Consider the following 27,702-nt stretch of genomic DNA (forward strand, 5'->3'; position numbering starts at 1 on the left):
CAAAAATCGCGCCAAAACTTGTTGACATCGCTGTGCACGGCGGGAAGATTGGGTTCAAGGGTCATTAACATTCGTGCTGCTTATACTGTTTACCATACTGTTTTATAGAGTCTATGTTTCAACGTGAACTATAAAGGTATGTTTATTCGAGGATTAATGACAATTGTTTTTTTTTATCTTAATCCAGTTAATGGGTTGTCATGAAACTGCGACTTTATTTGACTACGAATTTGACCTTGACATCTACAATGTGTTGACAATTTTTGTATTTTTTTAAATTCTTTTTAAACTTCTACGCTGTAGTGTAATGGCCCTGTCAAGGTCAGATAGTAAAGTGATACATTTTGCATTCTTCTATTGATTGGGGCGACAACGTCAACTTGAATTTTTAATAACAGTAGTTTGCAAGTTTATGCGATCGAGTGCGACAATATTGGGGGAAAACAACTGAAGACAGTTTTGGGGATAAACAGCTTTAAAAGAAAACTACCCCCAAATAGTTGCATCAAATTGCTAAATATTGAAGTCAGGGAAATTCATTATTATAATTCATTAATTGTGCAAAAGTAAGTATAGCACTACTACAGTTTTCACATTCACATTCAAGGATTACTTCTCTCATGGTGTAGTTTGCACTAGTTCTTCTTTTTTGTATCTCCTAAACATACCGTAAATACCTAAAGGTAAACTGAAAACATTTTTAAACTGAACTTCTGTAAACCAAACACCTGTCTAAACTGAACCATTCGTAAAACCCAAAAAAATGTCTAAACTGAATTTTTTGTAAACTGAAAACCTGTCTAAACTGAACTTCTGTAAACTGAAAACCTGTCTAAACTGATCCATCTGTAAGCCAAAAATCTATTTAACCGAAACCTTCTGTAAACCCAAAACCTATTTAACCGGAACCTTCTGTAAACCCAAAACCTATTTAACCAGAAAATTCTGTAAACTGACAATCTGTCTAAACTGAGCTTCTGTAAACTGACAACCTGTCTGAACTGAACCTTCTGTAAACTGACAACCTGTCTGAACTGAACCTTCTGTAAACTGACAACCTGTCTAAACTGAACCTTCTGTAAACTGACAACCTGACTAAACTGAACTTCTGTAAACTGACAACCTGTCTAAACTGAACCTTCTGTAAACTGACAACCTGTCTAAACTGAACTTCTGTAAACTGACAACCTGTCTAAACTGAACTTCTGTAAACTGACAACCAGTCTAAACTGAACCTTCTTTAAACCAAAAAACCTGTCTAAACTGAACCATCTGTAAACTCACTCATATAGTGCTGCATTTTAAGTAGTCCAATCATCTCACTTGTTGTAATGAATTTATTGTGTTACACGTAATTCTTACTACCAATTAAGACTGGTTGTTTAGAATTAAGCATATGAAGTACTATATTAGGTGTGTGTAATAATTGCTGGTATCCCATCACACTAAACACACTCTCTGAGTCAATGACCTAGCACTAATATAGGTCAATGGAGTTAAATATTAAAATGAAATTGTGATTGTTTACAAGTAAATTGTAAATTGTTTACCTTCTGTAAACTAAAAACCTGACTAAACTGAACCTTTTTGTAAACTAAAAACCTGCCTAAACTAAACGTAAACTAAATCTGTAAACATACATTAAACTGAGAACCTGTCTGAACCAAACTATCTGTAAACATACATTAAATTGAGAACCTGTCTGAACCAAACTATCTGTAAACACATTAAACTGATGTAAAGATCCTATGTACAAGGAATGAAATGTTGTTGGTGTGCGCTTCTGTAAGAGATGCTCATTTCTAACGAAAAAATTCGAACAAAATATTCTTAATATAATAATTCTTAATATACATCGCTGTGTATGAATGTATGTTTTGTTACTGTTCTTCTGTTGTTTACAGACATCACACTCGTTGTGCAGTAATTCATTCATGCATAAGTTGGCAGTGATTGATAAACAATAGGGTGTAACTCTCCTTGAACCATTACCACACATAATTTGGTTGTGTCATCTTTTTTTATAAACATATGTTTTGATGAGCCTGACAACATTATATGTGTAGTTATAACAACAACATCACTAAATATAGATTGTGACAAAAATGTAGAGCTGATAATATCAGAACAAGAAGCACTTAATCTTTAATAATTCTTAATTGTTGTTACTAAGTTGGTTCTTTGCCAAATGTCTATATTTGGGGCGGGCAAGGGTTATTTTCGTTCAATGTAATTGCAATATTTTTTTTTGTTCATACAACGTCAATTGAAAAAATAAATTCCGTAATTCTGTAATCACAGGCTAGACATACAACATAATCAATCAAATATTGTTTGCGTACACTGTAAAAATGTGTCATTTTTCTCGGTACATACAAGAATTTACATCCAAATAAAAAAAGTGGTAAAGAATAATCCAAGGAAATTAAATTTTCGAAACTGTAAAACGACTAGATGATACAATTCACTGCAAAATTCAATTTTCACTGTAAACTGTAAAAACGGCTTTTTTCCCTTGTAAATTGTGAAAAGCCCTTTTTATTTCTCGTAAAACTGTACCAGCTACCCCCCTTGCACCCCTCTATATTCTCACAACGCTTTTGAAAACAAACCAATACATATACGTATATAATAAGTTTGAATAAAAAAAACAGCATATTAAAATAACACAATAACAGCATTTTAAAGAATAATAAAATCAAAGCATTTTTTACTTTTTATTAAAACATTTCAAGACCTAGAATGCTCTCACCTACATTGTGTTTAAACATATGTAATCAATTTCTATGTGTGAATTAACTATACAAATTCATTATAGCAGGTTTGCAATACGTGTTATTACAGCAAGTCTCAGAAATATTGGGGCAGCCAATTTGCAAACTCGCTAGCGAATTGGCTAACTGCTTGGGTTTTGACTAAACGGTTGGCTTTCGAATCTTGCTGGCGCCGGTTTGTGATCGCGTCCACTCTTGGCGAGTCTATATTGCATTAGGGGACATGGAATGTTTTTACGCATCCTCAGGCTGGTACATGTCTGGATTCCCCTGAATGATTTGAGCTGAAAATAACCACAGTCAGCTGGCGTGATAATATTATAAATGCGAATAATCTACCAATATTTATTATATGAGGTTAACCTTCTTGAACACTGCTTGACACTAAATAGACAAGTTGAGAAACAGTTTCCTACAAATCAGGGAGAAAATAACAAACTTTCACACTCAAACGATTCGTTGGGTAACATTAAGCCAACCGCTGAAAAAATCGACCTCATTCGTCGTTTTTGTGTGGACACGGAAGAGCATAGAACACTTTCCCTGGTATATTTGAAAGCGAAATCGCCATCCAATTGTAAGACCGTTGCCGAATAGCTCTTAAAGTATGAGGATCGTCCCCTACTGTTATATAGATTCGCCTTAAGTGAGCGTGACCACAAGACAGCGCCAGCGAGATTCGAAAGCCAACCATTTAGTCAAAACCCAAGCAGTTAGCCAATTTGCTAGCGAGTTTGCAAATTGGCTGCCCCAATACTTCTGAGATTTGCTGTAAAGCAGGAAGGTTGTCAAATGCATACGCGCGGGAATCGAGTCCCAAGCGATGATAACAACACACGCTTAAAATGCGAAGGCTCATGGGTAGACACTTGTTTGTAAACAATGACATGCTATGACCATCTGACGCATGCGCAGGTGACGACTCCCCCACTTTAATTTTTTTGTTATAAGCAAGGAATTGGTATTAAAGTTGACTTGGGTAGATTCCTTATTTGTTGAATCGCAGATAAACATATTTTTCAACTGTGTTAAATTTAAAATATTCAAAATAAAATTTTAGTGTAATTTTAAGTTATTAAATTAAGACTACTTTAACTAGAAAATTACACATGAAAATCACAAAAGAATTTAATAAATTAGGTGATATGGCAAAATTACGTGTTATTGGGAAAATGTCACAAGATTACAAGATTTATTGCTTTTATTGTCCCTGCAGTTCATATTTACTGTACTGCTCCCACAGATGATTAAATTGTCTATTAAAATTAATATTATTATTATTAAAAAACTTTCCACACAAAACAAAACAATTAAAAAGATGGTTTTACATGTAATATGGAAAAACCAACTTCATTTCCATAATCTGGAACAATCTATTTTTCACTCATTACCAGTAGTCGAGGCACACAGAAGTGGAGTGATGACCCCTGCATTCCGTTGACACTCAATGTTTATAAGCCATTGATCAAATGGGCCATTGCATTTTATATCTACACCCCCACTGTTTCACTGTTTCATTTCATTCCATTGTGCATATGTTTTCCATCGATGTTTAAATCATTTTTATGTTTTTATTTCACTCCATGGCTCACTGTAACAGTTGGATTTCCAAGCAATAGCTGTATACAGTATGGATGACATGTTCCGGTTCGCCATACTCAGTGAAATTTCTAGACCAAATCGCAGTAATTCATGTAGTACGACATTTCACTTCTCAACTGTGGGCATATGTTTGTTGTTAACTGTAAATTTAAGTTCAAACACAATGTTGTGATTTACTTTGGGGGAGAACTTTTATTGCTCGGCCTGATTACTGATTGGACACTATTGAAGTCGTGTCAAAATTAAATTAATTCTCATGCAGTGATGCCTAAATAAGAGTTGCTGTGATTGGTCAACAATTTTCAACTGCATAATCATGTTTAATCAGAACATTTTTTTTTTATTCACACTTGCTGAAGCTAGATTCAGCTTAAAGTGAAACCAGAAACATTTAGCTATAACTAGTGTTTTGTGTTACCACGGTACCTTTCATCAAATATGGTTATACATTCAAAGATTTATCAGTTTAAGAAAAAAAAAATTCAAAACATCAGTGATTCTATAATCAAATTCAGTGTACCACATTGTTTTTAGCTTCATTTGTTATTGACCCCCCCCCCCTTCCTCCCCCATTTCAATTTCTATTTATATCTCTGCTGGAAAATTCTAGGTACCAGTCATTGTTCATGGAGGACAATTCATTAACATACACAGTCCCTGTCATGAATTTGAAAACATGAAAAATTGTGGCTAGAAAGTAGTGTGACCTTTGCAGTTTAATCACATTTTATAATTTTCATGGATTTGAAAAGATAATTATTGATGATAATAATAATAATCTTCATCATAAATGTGCACATAAGCTTGTTATCACCTAGATGTGACATCACGCCAGGGAGATATTCATTTTTATAAATTGCAAAACAGCACATGTATGTGATAGGGTAGCAGACTATTTTGGAGCTTACAGTCAGATTTACAAAAAAAAAGTATTTTTGTGCAATAACATAAACAAATTTTCATCTTTCGTAATAATTGTCAATAATCTCATACATTGTACATACATTTGTGTTCACAGTCCGATTTTTATTGATCCTATTTTTCCTCTTCCTACTTTTTCTTTTCCTGCTTTTCTTTTTTTTTTCCAGCATACGGTATTGGAAATCATTATCAGGGGGCGTGCCAAACAAAAGTGCAATTACTAATGTGTGTAATGACCCCTATACTCAGTTGACACTGTGTTCACCAGCTGCATAAGCCATTGATCAACTATCTGAGTTTATTGACCTCCTGAAATAAGTCAGTCAATGACCTGCTTTTGTAATATATATGCCATTAGCCAATGACTGTGTAGTTGGAACTGGTATAAAATTTGATTTGTCAGTAGATGACACAGAATCATTTTCTGAGACAGTCGGTCAGTGTTTACTTGTATTTGGTATAGATTTTAAGGTATGTCTCAATCTTTACATTGCAAATATTTCATTTAATATGACACGATTGTTCACATTCACAGTAATTTTTGTTTTAGTGAAATGCAGTATGATCATATCACAATAAACAATCACTGCCAGTTTTTACAATTCATTTTGGCTGTTGGGAGGAGGAAGGAGGCTTTCAGCAGACAATGTGTAACTACTCTCCTAGAATGTATTTAAGTTAATTAATAAAGACAACCACCCTCACCTCCACCTGGTGTTCTTTTACTTCTCTATGTTCAATGTAGTACTACCAGTAGTATATGTAGAAAAAATCACTATTATTTTTGCATCTCATGAAAATATATTTCAGTAGTTCATGTTCATAAACAAAATTTAATAAAATAGAAGTTTGAATACAGTTTGATCTCAACATGTTACAAAAATAGAAATTGATATGTGTGTGTTTTGCTTGTTTGGTCTTCTCAAATTCATTCTCAAATTCATGCTGGATATTTGTGCCATCACATACCTTTGAGCACTCAGCCATGCTTATGTTGTACAGTACAGTACAGTGTAGTATTATTCTATTCTATTCTATTCTATTCTATTCTCATATTGAATACATCCATGGTGAATTTAGTAGGGGAAATTCCTACAATGACTATGGTAGTTTATTCTCATCATGTTTAAAGGTCATTTGGCCATTTTGTACAAGGCCATTACAGAATTAAATAGGTTGATTTGTCTTGTTCTTGGCCAGCTATTAAGTTTGTTTTACCATGCCCGTATCATCAAAGATGGATAGGAAAGGTATATTAAGAGAAATATTTCTGTCGTCGTTGTTGTCGTCGTTGTTAATAATTGTTATTGTGTGCACAATGACTTTACTAATTCTATTCCAAACTTTATCAAACTTGATCACCTTATTCATCAGCATAAAGTCCTCCCTGAGTATGAACAACAGATGTCCTGTATGAAAATATCATGCAAAAAATTGAGAAAATCTGACTGATCAATCTTTAAAATATTTTCAAAGAATGAATAATCACGGTGCAGTTCAAGTTTACCGTAATAAAGCTGGCTCATATATAATTTTGGTAATATTGATGCCTCATTAGCTTAAACAGTTTATAATTGAATGTAACAGATGTCTGTTTCTGAGTGGAAACATGAAACTAATACATTTGTAATTAAATGCAATTTGATACTGATAAGATTTGCTTAGCTTGAAAGTTAAAATCAAATTTAAAAAAAAGAAAACATGCACTAAGAATGTGGATGATAATTTTAAGTACTGTAATAGTTCATGAGAAAAAATGTCTGTTCTTTTCCTAGTTGTTTATATATTATTAAGTACATGTATATGAACAATAGACCTTAGGTGCAACAAAAGTTGAAATAAAAATTAAAGTTGCCTGTTCATTGAACAGGTTGCAGAATAAAAGTGCCTGTCCTAATTGATGATGTACTTAGCAAGATGAAGCAAGACATATTATTTGAAATACAACTTTCATTCTTGGTCCATGGTTATTTGATATGTAAAAAGAAAAATGAAAGCAATTTTTTGCTCAGGATTTCCCCCATTTAATCAATGAATAAAAACTCGATAGGGACATGCAATTTTTACAATTACCTGTCTCAGCAAAAATCTGCCTGTCTGAGACAGGTGGACAGGCTTTATTATTGATCCATGTGCAAATGGCGGCTGTGAACTAGTTGAGCATGAGAGAATGATGCAATTCATTTCTGCTTCTTAAAATCTGTCTTATTCTCATCGTTATAATTGACATTATAACGAGATAAAATCAACACTATTTGAAAAGGAGATCTTGTCAACCATGATTTGAAAGGATTTGTTTTTTCTTCTGTATATAGCGAAATAAATTTAGAAATTCATTATTTTTGGCAGATTCTGCAAAATGTTGGTTATAATCTCATGCCTGATCACGCTTATCATTCTCTACAAAACAATTGATTGGTTGCTATGGTTACCTACTGTTGATGGCATATCATCCAAATATGTTCTTGTCACTGGATGCGACTCTGGATTTGGTTATCAACTCGCCCAACAATTGGAGAAGAAAGGATTCTATGTGTTTGCCACATGCCTGACTGCATCTGGAGAACACAAGTTGAACTCAGTTACCTCAGAGCGAGTAAAGACGATTAGAATGGATGTTACAAGCAGTTCAAATATTAAAGAAGTCGCTGAAATGGTTAAGAAATTCCTCCCAGAAAATACAGGTATAATGAATTCAATGGATTTGCAGCATATGACAAACAAGTAGTAAAGTTGCATTCCACTTTTGCAATATATGTGACACATTCATCTCAGAACAAGTTGAAATCATAAAAGGATGCAGTTTTAGCGTAAAATGTGACATTAAAAAGACATCCTATTTAAGAGGCTCACTCCAATTCATATTCTGTAGCTGATTTTTGCATTACACCCAATCCACAATCTTGATTCTTTGATGGTGTATATATTCGTCTGTGGATGATACCACACAGATTAGCAAATTGGGAAAGCAACTTTGATTACCTAAAATATATGCATTCTTGTCAGTCTTTGTTGATTAAAGGCGTGTATTTTTGAGAAAAAATACTGTATATTACAATGCATCATCTAATTTTTCTTGCTTTCTAATAATTTTATTATTTTGATTTTTTCAGGTTTATGGGGCTTAGTGAATAATGCTGGTGTCACTGGAGTGGGTGGGCCATGTGACTGGCACACTAAAAAACACTATTCAGATTGTTTTGATGTCAATGTTTTTGGTATGATTGAAAGCACTATTGCGTTTTTGCCATTGATTAAGATCAGTCAAGGTAGAATTGTCAACGTCTCCAGCGTGATGGGACGCTTTGCTGTTTCTGGGCCATATTCAGTATCCAAATTCGCCGTTGAAGCTTTTTCAGATGGCTTAAGGTAGAGCACATTTAGGGTGTGGTAGTGACTCAAATACGAAAATATAATATATATATACCATCAAGGTTTGATAAGATGAGGGATAAATGAAATTGTGAATTGATAACAAAATCACAAGACTCCACATTTCTAGAAATTCTTATGCGAATTAGTGTTTGTGAAAATGCTGGTCTGTGTTCATCTCGCGCCGTTTTTGATAGTGTCTTTGCATATTCGCAAAGTGAAATATAAGCGTTTTGCTTGTTTGAATATACATAGTGGTAATTCGTTTATTTCAGTTTATGCAATCAAAACCTTTCTAAGCGATGCTTGACATACACTTGATTGACTCACACTGAACGTGATCGCTTTGAAGCGCAAGAGTTCACTTCACACAAGATTTTTACCACATACCCTCACTTTGTGAATCCACAATAATTGTTTGCTTTGCAAGAAAAATGTTTAAAGGGCGGTGGTGATCGTCTCGCGAGATATGAGACTCAATTGAACAAAGATAGCAACTTTGACTGTTGCACATACCAACGTGTACAAGCTGAGACTTTACCAACCTTTAACTATGTACCGTACTTCCACGAGTACAAGTCCAGGACCTGAACATGTAAAATCAGGAACATTTTTTGGTGGTTTTAAAATTGAAATCGTTTTTCCAACCAGGAAAATTATTTATTACAATACGGTTTACATACCATCTGAATTTACGGTGTGCAAATGGATAGGGTCTGTGGGAAAACAGATGAAGGCAAGATCTTTATCATTATCTTTGGTGTGGAATGTTTTCCATCGTACGCAAACTCTGGATACAAAGCAATTGTTTTTCATCATGATTTGACCTGAACAACGTCTTCCATTAATCAATCAAAATGCTGTGTCGTGTAGACGAATTTTTCCAATTAATGATGAAGTAAACACAATGTCAACACAATGCTGAAGTGAAATACCACGATGTTCAAATGCGATCTGGTAACACTGATTTTGACAAAAAGAATGATTTTTTTCCCTAAAAGCTGTTGATTTGCAATTTTCGAAAGGTAAAGTGAAGGTGGAGGAAGTATTTGAACCTTTCACGATCGTATACAAGTCATGTTGAAGAATAGTTTGCTCGTTCACACCCCATTCACGACAGTCTCAATGAACACCATTATTCGGAAAAGTGAAACAATGTTCAATGACTAGGTTTCATGACTTGACAATCACGTTGATGGCATTTCAAAAACTACTACTCAAAAGAAATAAGGATTACTTTCGTATCGGGGTTCATTCTGAGTAAATAACAGAATAGAAAAGGTGCAAACCATTTTCAGTACGTTCGCTCGCCATGCACTCCATGCGAATTAATGGAGTTTTCTTGTGAAAGCAGACCCCAAACTACATTTACCTAACTAATCATGATTTTTATGCAATGAAATACACTTTTTACATGCATATTTTAATAAATGTCGTCGACGCCCAGTAACAACACCCTGGGCCTATACTCGGAAATGCCCTCAACTCGTTAAATCTCTAAAAATAAGGGTGGGCTTATACTTGGGGAAGTACGGTAATTCTTTTGGTGATTGGAATGTATCAAAAGGTCAAAACCCCTATGCATAATTTACATTAGAAGAGCACATTCGATTGTTGGGAATCAATGTTTATTAACACAAATATTGCACATGCGCGACGTGATGACTACCACCCTTTAAATGTGGTACACAATAAACTTAAACATGTCAATATTGGTGAATGTAGTTTAAGGAAAAATTTGAACATTGAAACGAATGCTGAAATATTATCATACGAACGGCAATTCCCATTGTTTTTATTGCTAGATGTAGAATATAATAGAACCGGTAGTTGCATGTTATGTATGAAATTGACCCAAACTGTTTGACCCAATTGTTCTTGTCTTCAGGATTGTGATGCGATGTTTCGGAGTGTCTGTAAGCATTATTGAGCCTGGATTTTTTCGCACTGAGATGGTTACTTATGATAACATCGTGAAACCACTGGACCAAGTATGGAAGAATTTGAATACTGAAATACAGGAGGAGTATGGGGAGGAATTCTTTGAAAACTGTAAGTAAGATCCCGACACCGAGGCATTTTCAACACATGGCAACCACAACCGATAAAACCACCATTTGAAAACTCTCAAAAAAATGTACTTGGGCTAGTTCTTGACTCTCCTGAACAGTGAAACATGATTATCCTTACATGTTGTTCAGGATTGTCTGATTTGCGCTGTTTTCTTGACTTGACTCGGCTCTTCGACCAGCGTTACACAGCAGCTCGCACAGAACCGATAGCAATACATGGTACAGTTATGCATGCATTGACAACATGACAAAATGTTCTGTGATGTAAAATGAGGAGGTACATGCACAATAACACCAGAACATCTGAAAAATATATTATTAAGAAAACTGGGAATTAGAACCACTGTAAATATCCCAATGTTCACTGGTGCAATATTTTACCTGATTCATGTCATTTGTTCCAAGGAATTATAGTAATCTGTTCAATTTTTGTACACATTCATTCCTGCAAATTCATGTAACAGCTCTACCGAAATCCCTCAAATACTATACTATCATTGTGCTTCTCGTCAGGCACGACGTTGAACCAACAGTGAGATCGGTAGAAATCAATTGACATATTTCAAACCCAGGAACAATGAAACTACAATTGTTTGCTCACAGTTATACATATCAATATCCAAAATAACATCATGGCTGTCTCTGTTATACTAGGTATTCATATTTCGCTACAATAATATTGATGACGTAAAAAAACAAAAAGTGTTGGCCGCACTAGTCATCGGACTATTTTGATGCTGCATAATAAATCAGACAGTTGTTGATAGACTTGATTTAAATAACCAGAACTGCTAATCATAAATGTTGTAATAGTGTCAAAAACAAAACAAACTGATCTCAACTACAGAAGGCCTAAATCACAATAAGAAAGACCTATTTTTGAGAGAAAGATCTGATATTATGGTATGCCCCACATACAATTAAAACTACAAAATAATAGACCATTTTCCGTACACTGCGAGAATCACGCGTTATGCGTGAAATCGAACGTAAAAACAGGACAAACAAAGGTCATAGCGTCGTAGTGGCGTCAAACATCGCGTGGGATTCAACAAACGCAAAAGTATTTTGGGGACATTTCCATGCTTAATAATGTGCTGTCCACATTTGATGATAGGCAATTTCGATTAAGTGAGGGTATTCGGAAGCAATATTCCTCTGTCGAAGATCAGCCGGTCGGTATGAGCTACGAAATAAGGAAATTCAAGTTCAAAATCAAATCGTTCGATTTTTACAGCAGACGTTCGACGCGCGTCTTTCATCTCGCGAGATCTCACAAATGTACGGAAAATCACCTATTCTTTCTGTTATGCAGGGTTTACAGAACTATACTCTGGTCACAAGTTCGTCCAAAAAATCCCCAAAGACACTACACACCCCCTGTATAAACATAAACCTGACAACAGAAAAAATGTAGGCTTGTCTATATTTTTACCATGATGTTTGAATTTGTTTTCCACAGTGAAATCCAACACTGCCAAGGCATTGGAATTATGTTCTGACAAGACATACTTGGTAGTTGATGCAATGGTACATGCACTTACATCGGTGAGACCAATGACGCGATATTCCGTGGGATGGGATGCAAAACTTGTGTGGATCCCGCTTTCTCTACTGCCGTCTTGTATATGTGATCCCATTCACCTCTATTTAAACAATTTTTCTCTGCCAAAGATAATGCAAAAGAGGCAGTAGTGGAAGTTAAGTTATGGTTAATACTGCAGTCATTCCATTTTTTTAGTGCAGGTGACAGCTGAATATTAGAGTCTTGTACGTACCATATTTGCTCACATCGAAGCATACCCTGTAAAATTGATATATTGTAAACGAGATCATTAAAAATATGTCTTACTATGAAGACACACCTCTGTAATTTTACAACTATAAGCCATTCGCCCAATGGATAGAGAACTTATCTTTCACCCAATGGATAGAGGGATATCGATTGAAACCCTATCCAAGCATATCTGAACAACATAGTTTTGATAACATGGGCCAGCTTGGATATGGTTTTCACCATTCCCACTGATTCACACAGTACTAGATAAAGTAGCTGCTACATCAAACGTAATAATAGCATGAATCATTTCTGGTAAATAAGCTGATATGCCTTTCAGAAGACATTTCAATACTGACACAACCATGCGGGAATCCCAATATTTCAATTACACGCTTGGAGGCTCTCCTGCAAAAAACTAAAAAAGGCTTGTGGTTAGACTGCCTTTGAGAGATGCTTTCGATCAATTATAAATATTTGTGTCTGGTTTTAAAAAAATGTACGGATAATATATTTGCAAATTGGGCCAATGATAAAGTAATTGTCAAAGATTTTAACTCAATTTGTTGTAAGGTAGTATGGCTTCACTATTAGATTGTTAACTCAGTGAATCTGTTAAGACGTGCCTTATTAATGTTTGTCAAAAGGATTATGTGGCAGCCAATTTTACTTGTCTGAAATGACCTGTACAAATTTGGTGAAACATTGGACATAGTCACGCACAATTTTGTTTTTGTATGTTCAGGGCTATATGTGATACCAATCAACCAATGAGATGTGGTGTTTCAGAACCGGTAATTGCCAGTGAACCATATTTAATAATTGAACTATCAATAAAAGGCAGGTATACACTACCACTTAATGTTGCTCAGTTCACTATATATATATGTTTTCTACTGACTGTAGGGGTTGATCCAAATTTTGTTTTTTTAAATTGAGTGTTTTTTTTTGATAGGTGATTATTATTATATATATAAATATATAAACACACTGGTACTTGTTTTTTTACAGTAGTTAGGAATTAACCTAAAAAATGAAAAATGTTGGCCAATATTTTTTCACATATTTTTTCTTTTTCACAGCGTCCTCTGTTGACGATTTGATGAAATCTGCAAAATTTATGTTCTATCAATTCTTTTAGCAAAAAAAAAACCATGGTCCTTTTTTTTTTTTTTGGAAAGTACAGTTTGACCAGTAACATTTGTTTGGCTTGCCTTTGTAGTCAAGTGAAGACAAATTCAGTAGTAACAAAACAATTTTTGTTCATCATTGAAATAAGTCTTATGGATGTAATAACATGAATCTTAGCTGAACACTATCAAACTTTTATATATATGGTTTATATGCATGCATAGATGAACTATATAGTTTTTCAAGTCAATCTACCAAATTTCTTTTATAAACATTTTTTTCAATTTCTATACATTACCAATGCTGTGTGCACTTCTCCATCACAGTGGCTTTCATTAACAATATCCTAGTACACATAGTAAGCATGTTAATGAGGTCTGACCAGGCTGTTAGCCGGGAATTTGCAACTGCCAGTCCAAAACAATTTATTTTATGAAAATGTCGATGGTTTTCAATATATTTTGGTAAAATTATCAAAGAACAATAGAAAATAAAAAAAAAATGGGAAAAAGTTGCCAGTCCAAAATCAAAGTTGCCAGTCTGTTTGGTGGGTGGACTGGTGGCTGGCTAACACCCTGGGTCTGACTCTGTTTTGAAATTCAGGAGGATGGAATGTGTCCCGCATTTCACCGTATCCGAGTTGCGTCAGATTTTAGAGCAGCATGTGATAATTTTTGAATCATTAACCTTTTCACCACCAGACTTTCTCTCCCAAATTTTTCTGCACCTTTTTTCTTATATTTTTCAATATTTCTGGAAATAAATCCTAAATTTTGGAGCCAACAGACAAAATTTGAGTCAATTTTCGGTTTTTACTCAAAACATTTGGCCATTTTTGTCTTAATATTCTGAAAAAAAGTGCAGACTATAAACAAGACTATTTTGTTAATTTGTGATAAAAAGAAGGAGCTGGTGTTGAAAAGGTTAAGTCGAAATGCATTTGTGCTCTTATTATATCTATTACACAGCTCTTATTACTAGTATATCTATCACACAGCCTAGTATTCATAGTACCGTAGATGTAACCATCTTGTTGCAACTGCCTAGTATTCTTATAAATATGTTTAATTTGTGTAAAAAAAGTGTTTAGGAGATTACAAACAACTAGTCTGACTCACAAATTGTACTATAACGTTCAGGTACTGGTACTACGGGTGCTGTCAGAACTATCAGCTCTGTGTACACCACAGAAACTAGTTTTTGTTTTTAATTGATTTTTTATTGAAGTACAAAGTATACAAGATACAATATTACAATGCTTTGAATAAATAGAATTACACGTGTCTGAGAAACCTTCAACAAATATACATTGCATATAATATTGTCAACTGAATGCATTTATTTTCCTAATGGGTCAAGAAATTTACCCCATTTTTCAGATGAGAACCCAGTTTTGATCTTTTGTTTGCAATTACATATTCCACATTTTGAATGTTTTGCACAAATGATTTCAAGTTTACAAAAGTTGGAATTTTTTGTTTACACCTGGATATGTATATAAATCTCTTTATTACCAAAATCAGAAAATTTAATAACCTTGGCCTTGAAGGGTCTTCAAGTATTATTTCTTCAGCAATAAGCTGTTGTTTTAATCCAATGAGATTTCCCAAACGATTTGGAAATTTGACCCAAATCATTTCAACAAAAGGACATCTGACTAGGAGGTGTAATGTTTCATCTTTTTAGTTGCAAAATGTACATTTACTAGACTGAACAACACATGGCATTATTTTGTGAAGCCTGACATTTGTCACACAGAAAATAGTTGGAAATAGTAAATATTCTGCATCAATATCTTGAAATAAACATAAAGGAACATTTCCTTCGCCAGATACATAGCAAATATATTTTATCAGACTGCTTGGTGAAATCAACTGGTTGTAAAAATCTAGGTTACCAGCAGGCTTGTTATTTACCTCTTACCACTCACCATCAGTATCACATTCAGATTCTATTGTGTTGGGTTTATTACCACCATTTACAAAGTTGTACCAATTATATGCTTCTTCATTATTTGTATTTAACGAAGTATCAGTCACTGTTGTACATTCCAAATCAGATAAATATATGCAGCTACTCTCAAAATATTATGGGCAAGCCATGTGTAGTTTAACTATGTTTTTGACTTCCGTGTGCGAAACACAAAAGGGAGTCTTTGCAGTTACCCCGTCTGTATGTCTGTATGTATATATGTATGTATGTCACTTTTTTTGTTCCATCGTTATCTCAAGAACCACTAATCAAATTTTGATGAAACTTGGTATATAGATGCTCTGGGATAATGCGCAGAGTTGATTAGGTTTTGGTAAAAATCTATGAATATTAATTACCTAATTTGCATGATAATTAGCTGATTTTTAGCTGTTCCAAGACTGTATCACTGATATCTGAAGAACCACTCATTGGATTTTGATGAAATTTGGCACATGGATGCTCTGAACTAATGCACAGATTTGATTAGTTTTGGGTAAAAATCTGTTAATATTATTAATTACCTAATTTACATAATGATTAATCAATTTTCGGCTTTTCCACTGATATCTCAAGTACTAATCATAACATTTCAATAAAACTTGGTACATAGGTGTCCTATGACACTGCACAGACCTGATGGTTTTTAGGGTAATATCAGTACATATTAATTACCTAATTTGCATAATTAACTTTCAGCTTTTGATATTTCGAGTAGTAATGATCACGTTTCAATGAAACTTGGTACATAGTTACTTGAGGACTGTGCAGAGACCTAATTAGTTTTTTGGTAAATATTTGTGCATATTAATCACCTTATTAGCATAATTAGTTAATTTTCAGCTTTTCACCTGATATCTCAAGTACTAATCATCACATTTCAATGAGACTTGCGACATAGATATTCTAGGACTATGCAGAGACCTAATTAATTTTGAGATAAAAAATTGTGCCTATTAATTACCTAATTTGCATAATTAGTTAATTTTTTGCTGTTCTTATGGCTGTTGCACTGATGTCTAAAAACCACTCATTGGATTTCAATGAAACTTTTAAATAGTACCCATCACATTTCAATGAACCTAGGACTATGCACCATATTAGTTTTTGGTAAATATTTATGCTTTTTAATCACCTAATTAACATAATTAATTAATACTAATATCTCAAGTATTGATCATCACATTTGAATAAAACTTGGTACATAAATGCTCTAGGACAATAGACAGCCTGATTAATTTTAGGTTAAAATCTGTTCATATTAATTCTCTAATTAGCATAATAATTAATATTTTTTTGGTTCTAATCACATTCCAATGAAACTTGGTACATTGTGCAGACCTTATTAGTTTTACACCTAAATCTGTTCATATTAGTTACCTTATTTGCATAATTAGTTTTCAGCTATTCCATCAATATCTCAAGTATAAGTAATTTTGAATTAATTTTTAATGTGTCTCCAAAACTCTCAGCACACGGGAGTTCTTTCTAAGCTTTCTTTTATTTTGTTTTCAAAGGCCTCGGCAAAATCATTCAGGATATATAGCGTTGGGAAAATCTTTTGAAAGTCTTCGGATTTTTTGAGGTCTGGGAGTCTTTGAGTTGGCTTTAAATTACAGGAAAAATCTTGAAAAGTCTTTAAATTTATTCATAGCTATTAATTCATTTTAAAAGACCCGTTTTCTCCAGGGAACTACCATATCCTCAGAACTTTGATGAGCTTTGGTGATGATGTTGGCCTGAATTAAGGGTCAAAATGTCTTGGATAAATGCAAGAAGGTTTGGAAAAAGATCTGGAAAAGTCTTGGAAATCATTTGGCTCTTTGGTGCTATGGACCCTGTCATTGTATGCATCATTATTGCTTAGATACAAGCATGTTTCGTTTGTAGCTTATTAAATTGCATTTTTAAATAATAGAAAGTTGCCTAAAATTATGCACGTTTTGCATAAATATAATCACTTGTATCATGTGCACTCTGAATTGTTTGAGTAATTCATTATTTTTAATTTTTGTACAGTAAGTTAACAAATGTACTACAAATATATATATGGAGGCTTTTTATGCATCCATTTTTAATTAAATCCGTGTATGTATATTAATAATTTCAATTTATTAACTTATTCACTCCAGTAATGATGGAGCTAAAATGACGCAGCTGCAAAGGATTCTGGGAAAACACCATAGAGGGTGCTGTATAATTAACATCAACAATGTCATGAAAATGGATTACTATCTGTTTTCTTTATTTTTATATTTAATAATAAATTCTCAACACTTATGAATCATGTCTTTTTATATTGAAAGAGAATGAGGAGGAGAGTTTTTGATTGTGTATGGATTACAAGAACGTTCTCTATTAATGGATCATGTTTTGGTTAACACAACGCCCACAATACCTGAAAATCTTACTCAATTACCATCCTTGTTTCAACATCTGAAAATCTTACTCAATTACCATCTTGGTTACAACAATACCTGGAAATCTTACTCAATTACTATCTTGGTTACAACAATACCTGGAAATCTTACTCAATTACCATCTCGGTTTCAACAATACCTGGAAATCTTACTCAATTACCATCTTGGTTACAACAATACCTGGAAATCTTACTCAATTACTATCTTGGTTACAACAATACCTGGAAATCTTACTCAATTACCATCTTGGTTACAACAATACCTGGAAATCTTACTCAATTACCATCTTGGTTTCAACAATACCTGGAAATCTTACTCAATTACCATCTTGGTTACAACAATACCTGAAAATCTTACTCAATTACCATCTTGGTTTCAACATCTGAAAATCTTACTCAATTACCATCTTGGTTACAACAATACCTGGAAATCTTACTCAATTACCATCTCGGTTTCAACAATACCTGGAAATCTTACTCAATTACCATCTTGGTTTCAACAATACCTGGAAATCTTACTCAATTACCATCTTGGTTACAACAATACCTGGAAATCTTACTCAATTACCATCTTGGTTTCAACAATACCTGGAAATCTTACTCAATTACCATCTTGGTTACAACAATACCTGGAAATCTTACTCAATTACCATCTTGGTTTCAACAATACCTGGAAATCTTACTCAATTACCATCTTGGTTACAACAATACCTGAAAATCTTACTCAATTACCATCTTGGTTTCAACAATACCTGGAAATCTTACTCAATTACCATCTTGGTTACAACAATACCTGGAAATCTTACTCAATTACCATCTTGGTTTCAACAATACCTGGAAATCTTACTCAATTACCATCTTGGTTACAACAATACCTGGAAATCTTACTCAATTACCATCTTGGTTTCAACAATACCTGAAAATCTTACTCAATTACCATCTCGGTTTCAACAATACCTGGAAATCTTACTCAATTACCATCTTGGTTTCAACAATACCTGGAAATCTTACTCAATTACCATCTTGGTTTCAACAATACCTGAAAATCTTACTCAATTACTATCTTGGTTACAACAATACCTGGAAATCTTACACAATTACCATCTTGGTTTCAACAATACCTGGAAATCTTACTCAATTACCATCTTGGTTTCAACAATACCTGAAAATCTTACTCAATTACTATCTTGGTTTCAACAATACCTGGAAATCTTACTCAATTACCATCTTGGTTTCAACAATACCTGGAAATCTTACTCAATTACCATCTTGGTTTCAACAATACCTGAAAATCTTACTCAATTACTATCTTGGTTTCAACAATACCTGGAAATCTTACTCAATTACTATCTTGGTTACAACAATACCTGGAAATCTTACCCAATTACCATCTTGGTTTCAACAATACCTGAAAATCTTACTCAATTACTATCTTGGTTTCAACAATACCTGGAAATCTTACTCAATTACTATCTTGGTTACAACAATACCTGGAAATCTTACTCAATTACCATCTTGGTTTCAACAATACCTGAAAATCTTACTCAATTACTATCTTGGTTTCAACAATACCTGGAAATCTTACTCAATTACCATCTTGGTTACAACAATACCTGGAAATCTTACTCAATTACTATCTTGGTTTCAACAATACCTGGAAATCTCACTCAATTACCATCTTGGTTACAACAATACCTGGAAATCTTACTCAATTACCATCTTGGTTACAACAATACCTGGAAATCTTACTCAATTACCATCTTGGTTACAACAATACCTGGAAATCTTACACAATTACCATCTTGGTTTCAACAATACCTGGAAATCTTACTCAATTACCATCTTGGTTACAACAATACCTGGAAATCTTACTCAATTACCATCTTGGTTTCAACAATACCTGAAAATCTTACTCAATTACCATCTTGGTTTCAACAATACCTGAAAATCTTACTCAATTATCATCTTGGTTTCAACAATACCTGGAAATCTTACTCAATTACCATCTTGGTTACAACAATACCTGGAAATCTTACTCAATTACCATCTTGGTTTCAACAATACCTGGAAATCTCACTCAATTACCATCTTGGTTTCAACAATACCTGGAAATCTCACTCAATTACCATCTTGGTTACAACAATACCTGGAAATCTTACTCAATTACCATCTTGGTTACAACAATACCTGGAAATCTTACTCAATTACCATCTTGGTTACAACAATACCTGGAAATCTTACTCAATTACCATCTTGGTTACAACAATACCTGGAAATCTTACTCAATTACTATCTTGGTTACAACAATACCTGGAAATCTTACTCAATTACCATCTTGGTTTCAACAATACCTGGAAATCTTACTCAATTACCATCTTGGTTACAACAATACCTGGAAATCTCACTCAATTACCATCTTGGTTTCAACAATACCTGGAAATCTTACTCAATTACCATCTTGGTTTCAACAATACCTGGAAATCTTACTCAATTACCATCTTGGTTACAACAATACCTGGAAATCTCACTCAATTACTATCTTGGTTTCAACAATACCTGGAAATCTCACTCAATTACCATCTTGGTTACAACAATACCTGGAAATCTCACTCAATTACCATCTTGGTTACAACAATACCTGGAAATCTTACTCAATTACCATCTTGGTTACAACAATACCTGGAAATCTTACTCAATTACCATCTTGGTTACAACAATACCTGGAAATCTTACTCAATTACCATCTTGGTTTCAACAATACCTGGAAATCTTACTCAATTACCATCTTGGTTACAACAATACCTGGAAATCTCACTCAATTACTATCTTGGTTTCAACAATACCTGGAAATCTCACTCAATTACCATCTTGGTTACAACAATACCTGGAAATCTCACTCAATTACCATCTTGGTTACAACAATACCTGGAAATCTTACTCAATTACCATCTTGGTTTCAACAATACCTGGAAATCTTACTCAATTACCATCTTGGTTTCAACAATACCTGGAAATCTTACTCAATTACCATCTTGGTTACAACAATACCTGGAAATCTTACTCAATTACCATCCTTGTTTCAACAATACCTGGAAATCTTACTCAATTACCATCTTTGTTTCAACAATACCTGGAAATCTTACTCAATTACCATCTTGGTTACAACAATACCTGGAAATCTTACTCAATTACCATCTTTGTTTCAACAATACCTGGAAATCTTACTCAATTACCATCTTTGTTTCAACAATACCTGAAAATCTTACTCAATTACTATCTTGGTTACAACAATACCTGGAAATCTTACTCAATTACCATCTTGGTTTCAACAATACCTGGAAATCTTACTCAATTACCATCTTGGTTACAACAATACCTGGAAATCTTACTCAATTACCATCTTGGTTTCAACAATACCTGGAAATCTTACTCAATTACCATCTTGGTTTCAACAATACCTGGAAATCTTACTCAATTACCATCTTGGTTTCAACAATACCTGGAAATCTTACTCAATTACCATCTTGGTTACAACAATACCTGGAAATCTTACTCAATTACCATCTTTGTTTCAACAATACCTGGAAATCTTACTCAATTACCATCTTGGTTACAACAATACCTGGAAATCTTACTCAATTACCATCTTGGTTACAACAATACCTGGAAATCTCACTCAATTACCATCTTGGTTACAACAATATCTGGAAATCTTACTCAATTACCATCTTGGTTACAACAATACCTGGAAATCTTACTCAATTACCATCTTGGTTTCAACAATACCTGGAAATCTTACTCAATTACCATCTTGGTTACAACAATATCTGGAAATCTTACTCAATTACCATCTTGGTTACAACAATACCTGGAAATCTTACTCAATTACCATCTTGGTTACAACAATACCTGGAAATCTTACTCAATTACCATCTTGGTTACAACAATACCTGGAAATCTTACTCAATTACCATCTTGGTTACAACAATACCTGGAAATCTTACTCAATTACCATCTTGGTTACAACAATACCTGGAAATCTTACTCAATTACCATCTTGGTTACAACAATACCTGGAAATCTTACTCAATTACCATCTTGGTTTCAACAATACCTGGAAATCTTACTCAATTACCATCTTGGTTACAACAATACCTGGAAATCTTACTCAATTACCATCTTGGTTACAACAATACCTGGAAATCTTACTCAATTACCATCTTGGTTACAACAATACCTGGAAATCTTACTCAATTACCATCTTGGTTACAACAATACCTGGAAATCTTACTCAATTACCATCTTGGTTACAACAATACCTGGAAATCTTACTCAATTACCATCTTGGTTACAACAATACCTGGAAATCTTACTCAATTACCATCTTGGTTTCAACAATACCTGGAAATCTTACTCAATTACCATCTTGGTTACAACAATACCTGGAAATCTTACTCAATTACCATCTTGGTTACAACAATACCTGGAAATCTTACTCAATTACCATCTTGGTTACAACAATACCTGGAAATCTTACTCAATTACCATCTTGGTTTCAACAATACCTGGAAATCTTACTCAATTACTATCTTGGTTACAACAATACCTGGAAATCTTACTCAATTACCATCTTGGTTTCAACAATACCTGAAAATCTTACTCAATTACCATCTTGGTTTCAACAATACCTGAAAATCTCACTCAATTACCATCTTTGTTTCAACAATACCTGAAAATCTCACTCAGTTACAATCCTTGTTTCAACAACATCTGAAAATCTCACTCAATTACCATCCTTGTTCCAACAGTACCTGAAAATCTCACTCACTTTCCATTTTTGTTGGTAACCTATTAACAGAGAATCTCGACTGCATTCAGAATGCAGACAGTAAAAAAGTCATGCACGTAACTAATATGCCATAGCATTACTGGACTACAGGTTGAACAGATTTAAATAATATGTGAAAAATTGGATTAATCGTCCCATTGTCGATTAGCTCAGTCAAGTTTTAATGGCCGCTTTTTTTAACCGCACGGGTGAATTGCAGTGATTTGTTATTGGGCGAATCTGCGACATCGAAGCTCCAACTAACCTAGTTTTTCGGTGAAATCGGAAATGAAAACAAAGAATATATTTGAGATAGGTTTGAATTTCTCAAAGCTATTTAGATTACAAATTTACATCATTAAAACCCAAAAATGCATGCTTGTTTTGTTGTTTTTTTGTTGTTTGTTTGTTTGTTTCTTAACCTAGTGACTGTCAAGAACAAGAACAGTGATTTTTTTACAATGAACTAAGTCGTGAACTCTGACATGACAAAGACAAAGTCATTTTAATGTAGAAATTCACCACATTTCCAAATCACTTCCCGTTCTGAATACATATTCGCAGGTATACTTAATTGTATTGTAACTGTATTGTATTTGGATATGGATTCAGCAACAAGTTTAACAACAGAAATATGTAATACAGCGGTGATACAAAAACTATAATGAATAAATAAATAATGTTTTGATGCAGCTGGTGTATCGTTTTTTGAGTTCCTTCTTCATGAAATATTGGTGAATAAATTAAGTTGAATCTCGTGTACTTTACAAATAAACATTGATTGTCATTAACTTGGCTCGTAACTGGACTTGTCCTTTTGTCTATTTTAATATGTGTACGAGGAAACGATATCTGTTTAGTTCATGCTTGTGATTACATCATCGCTTAACGAATCTTAACTTTTTCATATTTCTTCCCTTATATTCTCTATATGAAAGTATGTTTTAGTGCCACCCAAACGGGTTGGGTATGTGAACATGGTCGTGTACGGATGCTCCGGCCACGTATTCGTTTATAAAAACAAAGTAATATACACGTGTTGGCGTTGTGGGGTGGCAGGTGAATACAACAGATTGTGTACATAATTTATACACAGGCGACTACCACATCAGATAACTTATCAGAAGAGGTATTTTGACACAAGAAACTCCGTTATAAAAAAAGGTCAGTATCGGAAAATTCGCCGTGTTTAATAACTTATTTGCTAATTGGCGAGACCCTGGTGCATTTCAATTATAATGCAGAGTGGCATTCAGTTTTGCTATTCCCCCAACTCACCCTCATCTACTATCGAAATGTTTTTGTCTCATTGTTCTAAAAGAGTGTATTTACGCCAGTATACACGCTCATACTACGTTGTTGCCACGGCGACACGCGCAACTTTGCCAATGACCCGGCCAATGATGACCCACAGTATACGAAATACACGACACTGGTCAACAGCTTAAATGAACACCTTGTTTGTACATTTACTATATTTGCATTGGACTTTGGCCAACCACATTTACACGTAAACGTATGTTCTTGAAAAAACCTCGTATATTTCGGGTAGATGTAAAATGTAAACATACAATGAAACGTACAAATCGGAAAGAAAACACCCAAGCTTGCATTGTTCTATATTTAGTTTGTATCTTGTATGGCACATTTTACATGTAAAAGGCGGTGGTTGTCGTGCCGCGTCATGTTCGATATGGGACTCATAGCGACGTATACAACGCGTATAAAATACATTGTTCATTTACATGAAATTCGAACACGCGATGCGCGACGACCACCGCGCTTTAGGGCTACAGTGTTTACCAACTGAGCAGTACTTATTTAAATATTTCCATGTGATTTGTTACTGATTTTTACAAGAATTATCAATTACAGCTGTTAACAGAAATGGAGGTACAGACATTGGTTACCGTTCTCCTATTTTCTTATATCGCGTTCAAATTATACGATTACCTTCGTCGTTTACAAGCCATCCCGGGTATTTCAGCTCGATGCGTTCTCGTCACTGGAGCTGACAGTGGCTTCGGTTACCAGCTCGCTCAGCGTCTGGATAAAACGGGCTTTTTCGTCATAGCAACGTGTTTAACGGAGAAAGGAGCAGAAGACCTAAAACGTGGAACGTCTGGTTGCTTACGGACAGTGTTGATGGACGTGACTAACAGTGAGAGCATTAAGCAGTGTTTCGAGGAAGTTCGGAGCTCCATGCCACTGGGAACAGGTAATCTAAGGCCAACAAAAATGTGTTTTTTGACGGCCGCGCTCGTAAGTTTTGTTTTCTCTTTTATTTACATTGTAAAACCAGGTCTATGTTGAAACAAAGAAAGCAATAGAGGGAATGTATCTATCGCTGGTGGCTATTAAAAGTTTATTTTTAATCAACTTTGGACAAGAAACAGATATTTGTTGCCAAAAGTTCATTTGTCAATTTAAATCCCGAAATATCACTACACAACACACAGATGCTCCGGGATTGGTTCGTTGACCTATCTGTTGAAGGGGACCTACCTCTCTTGGATAATGACACGTTCATTCCACTATTGATATGTAGGTCCAGTATCATTCTTTAGCAGCAGCCCCAATTCGACAGATCTATATCTCTCTCTGTATTTTCAGTAACAAGTATACATATAACAAACAGTGTACAATTTATTTCAGGACTATGGGGTCTTGTAAACAATGCCGGTGTAATGGGTACTGTTGGGATGTATGAATGGCTCAGTCGGGCAGAATACCAGCAATGCCTGGATGTCAACATAGTCGGACTTATTGAAGTCACTACGACATTCTTACCTTTGATCAAGAAAAGTCGTGGTAGAATTGTTAATGTTTCTAGTGTGTTGGGGAGGATCTCCCTACCCGGAGGACCGTACTCTATCTCAAAGCACGCAGTCGAGTCATTCTCCGATGGATTGAGGTATGTGTATGGGATGACACTTGATTTGTATTTCGTGAATATGGTGTTGAAATTGAAATCTTGAAGGTTAAGGACATTTCTTTTTTTCCAATATTGTATTCACATATCCGTGACCAGAATGTCGTATACATAATTTCTGAATTCTTTTTACATTTAAGTGTTCAGTCACAGTGTGAAATTTTCATCTTTTTTCTTTTCATACTCGAAACTTTGTTCTACAAAATCCCGAACGCTTCCCGAGTACCTGTTTATATGTGTTGTTCGCTCAATGTTCGAAACCATCAATATTATGTATTCTACATAGAACCCCAAAACAGGGACTCTGGGACAATTTTATTCGTTAAACCGGATGAAACACATTAGATAATATTTATTTTCATCTTCAAAGATGCTATGATTTTCAAAAAGATGTGAACGATTTTTATGAAACTGTTACCCCTATACCCTGGGATCCGATGATGACCAGAGAAGCCATTTCACCCATGAGGGTCGTGTCTTTCTGTGACAATGGCGGATTAACGCAAAACAATCTGTTAAAACCAATATGTTGCAGATATATATTTCGAATAGCACAAATATCATCGTCACTACAAAACGCTTATGTAAATTGTAAAACATAATCAATTCCAGGTAGCATGGGTATTTTCGTGGTAGGTAGGAATGGAACACTTGCGGTGGTGTTCGTCCACAAAGGCACTGTGAACGGTCAAGTTGATAAATATTTTATTTAAAAAAGAAATGACTCACAGAGATGTGAGATGTGATATACGTGAATAGTTTATCTTATTTATTTCCCAACAGACTAACAATGCGCGCATACCAAGTGAATGTGTCCATTATAGAACCTGGCTACTTTGCTACGAATATGTTAAGGGCTGACACACTTACGCAGGCATTGGAAGAAAAGTGGGGGCGACAAAGTCACGAGGTTAAGGAATCTTATGGAGAAGAATGGTTTGCTAAACGTGAGTGTCTTCACGTGGTCATCACGTGCTGAGCTACTCGTATTTACTGTCGGCGCAGTATCATTTCACATTTTTGGATGGATACACCTTTCCTAAAATAACGCCCTCTAGCGGTGAAGCGCTTAACTTGACTCATCCGTTACATTCGCATTTTTAGACGGCGAGAAATTGTACATTTACCACGCTTCTTGGTATTTAGATAACTAATATTAATCATGAATATTTGAATATTACGATTTGCATTGACCTGGTGTGTATCGTGGTCATTTCTAGCAATACGGTAATCTATACAAGTTACTTGTTCAATTTCAACAGTCAAGACTCATTAGAAATAAATAGTTTACAAGATTCAAATAAAACCATCATATTATTTATAGTTTGGTACGTGTGCACCTGATCAACTGAATAACATGAAGGTTTTTTTCCCCAAATACTGGCCCTCCGAAGACTCTGTGTTTTCCTGCTGCTGCCATTTTCACCGCGACTTCAAAACACAACTTAGACACCTTCACCCAAATTTCCGGCAACGTCGGCGAAAGTCTTATTTTAGGAAGAGGTTTACAAACAGTTGTCGACCGTAGTTAAAGTACAAATGTTATATTTTTATTTTATTTTTATTTGGTTTACAGTAAAAGACTCTACCATGAAACTAATTGAAACCAAATCAGAGAAAACTCACCTTGTAGTGGACGCCATGGAACATGCGCTGACGTCAATCAGACCAAGATGTCGGTATGTGGTTGGATACGACGCTAAGTTACTCTGGATACCGTTGTCATACCTACCAGCAGAAATCACAGACTTTGTCTTAAGTTTAGGAATGCCCAAGCCAAAATGCTGCCAAGACCTTTAGTTATAAATTAGAAACTGTTGTATTCTCTTGTCAATAAAATACAATGTTAAATTTGTAAGTTGTGACATGACGTGCATTGATTGGCAATCCATATGGACTTAAA

General features: G+C 34.5%; 1 protein-coding gene across 1 annotated transcript; it reads left to right on the forward strand.

The window, feature by feature from the left end:
* Positions 1-5,663: 5,663 nt before the first annotated feature.
* On the forward strand, positions 5,664-27,657 carry LOC100372839 (uncharacterized). Its single transcript, XM_085501858.1, has 10 exons — positions 5,664-5,768; positions 7,647-7,981; positions 8,411-8,666; positions 10,558-10,721; positions 12,204-12,432; positions 13,264-13,312; positions 24,743-25,085; positions 25,523-25,781; positions 26,583-26,746; positions 27,376-27,657. The coding sequence occupies exons 2-10, from the start codon at positions 7,657-7,659 to the stop codon at positions 27,597-27,599; spliced, it is 2,013 nt and encodes a 670-aa protein (XP_085357984.1). The 5' UTR covers positions 5,664-5,768; positions 7,647-7,656; the 3' UTR covers positions 27,600-27,657.
* Positions 27,658-27,702: the final 45 nt, after the last annotated feature.

The sequence above is a fragment of the Saccoglossus kowalevskii genome, chromosome 7 (genome assembly GCF_978046115.1).
Source record: "Saccoglossus kowalevskii chromosome 7, keSacKowa6.1, whole genome shotgun sequence".
Classification (NCBI taxonomy): Eukaryota; Metazoa; Hemichordata; class Enteropneusta; family Harrimaniidae; genus Saccoglossus; species Saccoglossus kowalevskii.